General features: G+C 67.0%; 1 protein-coding gene across 1 annotated transcript; it reads left to right on the top strand.

Moving 5' to 3' along the window:
- The first annotated feature begins 290 nt into the window (after positions 1 to 290).
- Positions 291 to 4,631, top strand: LOC137670922 (POU domain, class 5, transcription factor 3). The gene is made up of 5 exons (XM_068414093.1): positions 291 to 785; positions 2,761 to 2,872; positions 3,285 to 3,415; positions 3,961 to 4,125; positions 4,377 to 4,631. Exons 1-5 carry the CDS (start codon positions 291 to 293, stop codon positions 4,629 to 4,631), a joined length of 1,158 nt encoding a protein of 385 aa, XP_068270194.1.
- Positions 4,632 to 5,737: the final 1,106 nt, after the last annotated feature.

Genomic DNA, 5,737 nt, shown 5'->3' with positions numbered 1-5,737 from the left:
CCCTGGTCCTCTCCTCCCGCGGCCCGAGGGGACGGGCGGGCCACAGCCCACCCTCCATCGCACCTTCCCCCCCCCTCACCCCCTCCGGGGGGGGGGGATCAAGTTCACGCCCGACCCACCGGTGTGGGGCCAATGGGGCCGGGGCCTATTTCCATACGGGCCGGCCCGGCCCGGCCCGGCCCCGCCGCCCTCAGAGGCGCCGGCGGTGCCGCAGCAGGGAGGCAGCGGCCGGCGGGCGGCCGGGCCGAGCCCCGCAGCCCCCGCATGGAGCCTTAGGGCCGTGGGGCAGCATGTTCAGCCCGGACGGGGGGCTACCGGCCGCCCCTTTCGGCCTCCTGCCCGACACCGGCCCGCCTTTCCCCCGCGGCGGCTTCGACGGGGCGGCCGCCCAGCCGCTCTTCTTCCCCTTCTCCGCCGAGCCCGAGGCCGCCCGGGACCCGCCGCCGGCCCGTGCCTGGCTGCCCCCGCCCGCCGGGCCGCCCGCCAAGGCCGAGGCTCGCCCGGGCCGGCCCTGCCGCCAGCCCTCGCCCGAGCCCCGCACGGCGGCCTGCTGCGGCCCGGCCTGGCCCGCTCCGCCCTGGGCCGGGCCCGCGCCCCCCGCCGCCGGCACCGCCGCCCTGCCCGGCCCGCCCTTCCCCGGCCCCGCTGCCGCCGCCTTCCCCGGCCCCCAGCCCTGCCCCGCCGCCCTGCAGCCGGGCTCCGGTGGCCCCTCCGGGCTGGGCAGCAGCGGCAGCTCCAGCGGCGCTGCCAGCGAGGGCGGACACTCCAGCGACAGCGGCGACGAGGTGAGACCCGACGGGACGGGGATGGGCTGCCCTGCCCCGCTGTCCTCCGCCCGGCAACTCCGCGGGGGTACCGCGCTCCTCTCCGCGCCCCGGGGCCGCTGGGAGGCAGGGAGCGGAGCCTGGGCTCGCTGCCGCGCCGCCCCGTCGGGGCAGGGACCTGCCTGGCCACCCCCGGGCATGGCATCGCCGACCCGGCCGGGGCAGGGACAAACGGGGACCCCGCCGGTGCCATCCTGCCTGTCCTTCCGCCGCGTGCCCCCGGGAGAAGCCCTAAACCAGCCCGACGTGTGCCGGTGTCGGGCTCGTCCTCGCTGGGTTGGCCGCGCCGCGGGGGGAGGCTGCTTTGGGGTGAGAACGGTGGGTTTGGGGACTTGGGGGGCACCTTTCACTTGTGCTGACCGTCCCTTAGACGTGATGCTCCGTGCCCGTCCCACATACACGGTGCCATGTGGGGCCGTCCCGTATACACGGTGCCGTACGTCTGTCGCCAGCTCCGGCGCACCGCCCGGGGCAGCGCAGCGCGGTCCTCCCCGGGGCCCTGCCCCGCCGCAGCCCGGCTCCTCGCAGCCCCCCCCCGGGCCCTCGGCCCTGCGGGGCCGGCGGCTGCTTCCCCGGCCGCTCCTCCCGGGGCTCCGCGGGCCCCGACGGCTGCCGGGGCGCGGGCAGAGCCAGCCCGGAGGCGGAGGGGGAGCCTCCGGGGGGTGGCAGCGGTAGTTACCAGCACGACGGGCAGTTGTGTTTTGGGTTTGGTTTTAATATTTTTTAAATCTTGGCATAATCCAAACCCCCGCAAGCAGCGGCAGATGATGCCGGGGTGGGTTGCGAGGTGTTGCGGGTGTGTTGGTTGGATTTGTGCGGAGCTGCTGCTGCCGGAAAGGTGCCGGGGAGGGATTCAGGAGCTCCCACGCACCGGCGGTGGGAGCGGGGAGGGATGCGCGGCCCCGGGTGGGAGCGGGGAGGGATGTGCGGGCCCCGGGTCGCAGCCTGGCCGGCTGGGTGGGCGTTGGGAGGACTGGATTTTCCCGGCTGTGGCAGAGATGCTGCGGGCTCCTGGCTGCCCAGGCACGCCAGGAATTAACAGCCGAGACGTGGTGGCAGAAAGGACGTCTGTAAAATCCGAAATGGCGCCGCAAATGTGGAAATTGGGGTAAAAGATGGGAAAATGCCCCCGCAGCAGTTGAAGGCTGCGCTGCGGGGAGGAAGGGAAGCCCCTGGGTGAGCAGCTTTGCAGAGGGGGGAAGAGTCCGGTTGGGGCAAAGAGGTGTTTGGATCCCACTCGAGTCGTGAGCGCTTTCATCATTTGCTTCATCTGAGCCGTGTCGCCTGCCCTGGGCGCAGGTGGGAGAGGGGCTGGCGAGGGGCTGCCCTGTGCTCGAGAGCCATGGGGAGGTGGGTGCCCACGTCCTGGGACAGCTGAGCTCGTGGGGACGTGGCGTGGGATGCGTGGGAGCAGGGCGGCACTGGGGCCATAAGCACATGTGCCCATCAGTGCTGCCTCTGGTCAGGCCACGAGGGTGGAGGGGATATTCCCAGGGCGTGGAGGGGCAGAGCAAGAGCTCTGGGTGCTCCCAGGACCTGCTTTCTGTCCCCAGGTCCTTGTGCCACCCTGGGCTTCTGCCACACCAGCATGGTGTGAGCTGGACGGTGTGGTCAGAGGGGGCGTCCAGGGGGTCCTGTGTGGGGCAGGGAGGGGTGGAGGCACTTTGGGGTCCCTCAGCAGAGCTCCTTGTTCAGGGGTTGGGGAAAACCCTTCTGCCACGCACCCCATCGCCCCAAGGACCCCATCGCCCCAAGGACCCCATCGCCCCAAGGACCCCATCGCCCAGAGGTGGCAGCAGCTGACGGGTGTTGGTGCTGCTCTCTCATCCCCATCCCCATCCCCGTCCCACGCTGACCCCAACACACGGACAGACCCTGCTTTTGGCAGCTCCCAGGCCCGAGTTGTCCCCTCTGAGTTTATCTCTGCCCCTGCCAGGATGCGCCAACCTCGGAAGAGCTGGAGCAGTTCGCCAAGGACCTCAAGCACAAGCGCATCATGCTGGGCTTCACCCAGGCTGACGTGGGGCTGGCGCTGGGCACCCTCTATGGTAAGGGTCCTGTAAGGGTCCTCATCTCCCCTCCCCACACCCGCGGGGAAGGGAGAGGCCTGGGAGGGGGCTGGAGCACCGGGATGATGGAGATTTCTGCTCCTTAACGACCTGCAAAGGAGGCGATGAGCACCAGCCCCCGGGCTCCTGGGGCTCTGAGCCCTGCTAAGTACTTGCTCAAGCTGGAAGGGTTTGATAACAAGGAACTGGTTTAAAATAGCTACAGCTGCTTAGGGAAGAGCATTTCAGTGCTTTAAAATCCTGCTGAAGCAGCAGGGAGAATGCCTTTCCTGGTCCCTCGTCCGCAGGGGCAAGGGGATGCTGGAGGTGGGGATCCCGGGGGGCTGCTGGAGGGGGGAAATCCCGCAGCATGGGGCAGGAACAGGGCATGACGCCGTGCCTGCCCGCGCAGGGAAGATGTTCAGCCAGACAACCATCTGCCGCTTCGAAGCGCTCCAGCTCAGCTTCAAGAACATGTGCAAGCTGAAGCCGCTGCTGCAGCGTTGGCTCAACGAGGCGGAGAACACGGACAACATGCAGGAGGTACGGGGTGGGGAGGGCCGGGATTTGGGAATACCGCACGCCGACAAGCCATCAAGCTGCAGCTTCTCATCCCTTTTACACAGGCGTTTTGGGAGAAGGGAGGGGAGCAGCAGGCGTCTGGTGCCACAGCGTCATCTCGCTGCCATGGCTTTGGTCTGGTTTTGGGGGGAAGCACTGGGTATCGCCTTCTGCCATGCTCGGGGGAGCCCGAATCCCCCCGCAGACACCTTGTGGCAACTGTGGCAGCTCCTGTCTCGGAGCAGCCAGATCCTGCTGGGATCTCAGATAAGCTGGAGATGCAGCTTGCTACTCCCTCGGGGGATGCTGGCAGACGTGTTTGTCCCCCCCCTGCACCAGCTACAGGCAGTGCTGGGACACTGGGAATGGCCCGTCACAGTGGGGTGATGCTCAATGGAAAGTCACGAGGTCAAAGCCTGTCCCCATCCCTCCCAGACCTCTGCAGCCGGCTGCATGTGTGTCCAGAGCCCGGTGGGGACATTGCTAGCCCTGTGACCAAGCGTGTGGCCTCTCTCTCTCGTTTCCAGATGTGCAATGCTGAGCAAGTGTTGGCCCAAGCCCGGAAGAGAAAACGCAGGACCAGCATCGAGACCAACGTGAAGGGGACGCTGGAGAGCTTCTTCCGCAAGTGTGTGAAGCCTAGTCCCCAGGAGATCTCCCAGATCGCCGAGGACCTCAACCTGGACAAAGACGTAGGTTGGGAGGGTTCGCAGGGTGGGTCCCCGAGCACCCACAGCAGGCCAGTTTGATACTGGGAGCTGTGGGACGGTGGTCAGGGCTGGTAGCCACCATCAGCCTGTCCGAGCCCAGCCGCAGGAGGAACTGTGGCAGGGAGGGTGGGTCGAAGTGCTGTGGAGATGCCACCAGCAGAAGGGTCTTCTTGTCACCCGCACAGCGCCGGGGCTCGCCCCCCTCACCCTTCCCCATCTCCCCTCCCTCGCAGGTGGTCCGGGTCTGGTTCTGCAACCGGCGTCAGAAAGGCAAACGGCTGCTGCTGCCCTTCGGCAACGAGGCGGAGGGGGTGATGTACGATGTGAACCAGGCCCTGGTGCCCCCCCCCGGCCTGCCCATCCCCGTGACGTCCCAGGGCTACAGCCTGGCGCCATCCCCTCCCGTTTACATGCCGCCCTTCCACAAAGCCGAGATGTTCCCTCAAGCGCTGCAGCCTGGGCTCTCCATGAGCAACAGCAGCCACTGAACCGGGGGGGCTGCGGGGGGGCTGGCGGCGGTGCCACCCCGACACTGCGGCTGGGCTGGGCTCTCTGGGGGCAACTTCCCCCCAGCTTCGCCCCGAGAAGGGCACAGGCACGGTCCTTAGGGCTTTAGGGGCACCAGGGGCAGGGCTGGGAGCCTGGCACAGGGATGGTGCCCGCTCTCTGCAGATGCTCCCAGCCCTCCCCAGTTATCTGAGTTTACTGGTCCCAGCAGCATTGGCCTCCCTCCGACCTCTCCTGGGGGGGTGACTGCTCCTGCCCCACTGCACCCGACCTGCGCCCGGCCCAGCCCAGCCGCTCTCCTGCAAGATCCAGAAAAAAAGTATTTTTTAGGTTTGTTTTTTTTTCTAGGGAGTGGGTGGGAGGGAGGGGGGTGGTTTTATTAATTTTTTTTTAATGGTTTTTGGTTGTAGTTTTGAAAAAGCAAAAATCTTTGTAGTGATTCCTAGTTACCCAGGTGCCTCTTCCCTGTCACCTAGAGCGGGGCTGGGGTGCTGGGCCCAGGGCTGGGGTCCCCGACAGCTCTGACCCCCCTCCCGGGCTGGAGCGTGGGGCTGGAGGTTGAGCCCTCGCCCCACGGCGCAGGAGACCTTCGCCTGTCCGTGGGCTTGTTTTGGGGGGTCCTCCCCAGCCCTTACGCCCAGTGTCACCCCGGCCCCCCGTGCCCTCTCCACTCTCCAGCCGTTGTCCCTCTGCCCCAGCCCAGCGACCATCTTTCCCCGGAGGGTCCTGCCAGCACCCCCGTGCCTTTGAGCCTGCTGTAGTTGATTATGATTTTTATACTTCTTTTCCTTAATCACATTCCCTCTGGCAACGAAATAAATCTCAGTTCTTTGGGGCATGAGCGAGTTAACCCTTTCCTTGCCTCCTTGCATCCTCCTGCACAGTGCCGGCCAGCCCAGCAGTGGAGACTGGGCTGTGTGGGGGGCACAGTGGGGCTGGATTGGTGCGCCCAAATACATCTGACCTGTCCCCATCGTGCCACCAACACCGGGCTCTTGGCTACCTGCAGCCCAGCCCACCACCAGGAGTGGTGGCAGCTTGGCCCCGGAGGGACACCAGCTTGTCAGGGCTGTGCCCCCCCGCCAAA

This window comes from Nyctibius grandis, chromosome 16 (assembly GCF_013368605.1).
Source record: "Nyctibius grandis isolate bNycGra1 chromosome 16, bNycGra1.pri, whole genome shotgun sequence".
In the NCBI taxonomy this organism is placed as follows: domain Eukaryota; kingdom Metazoa; phylum Chordata; class Aves; order Nyctibiiformes; family Nyctibiidae; genus Nyctibius; species Nyctibius grandis.
The sequence above is the reverse complement of the archived record's forward strand: the minus strand, read 5'-3'. Positions and strand labels throughout refer to the sequence as shown.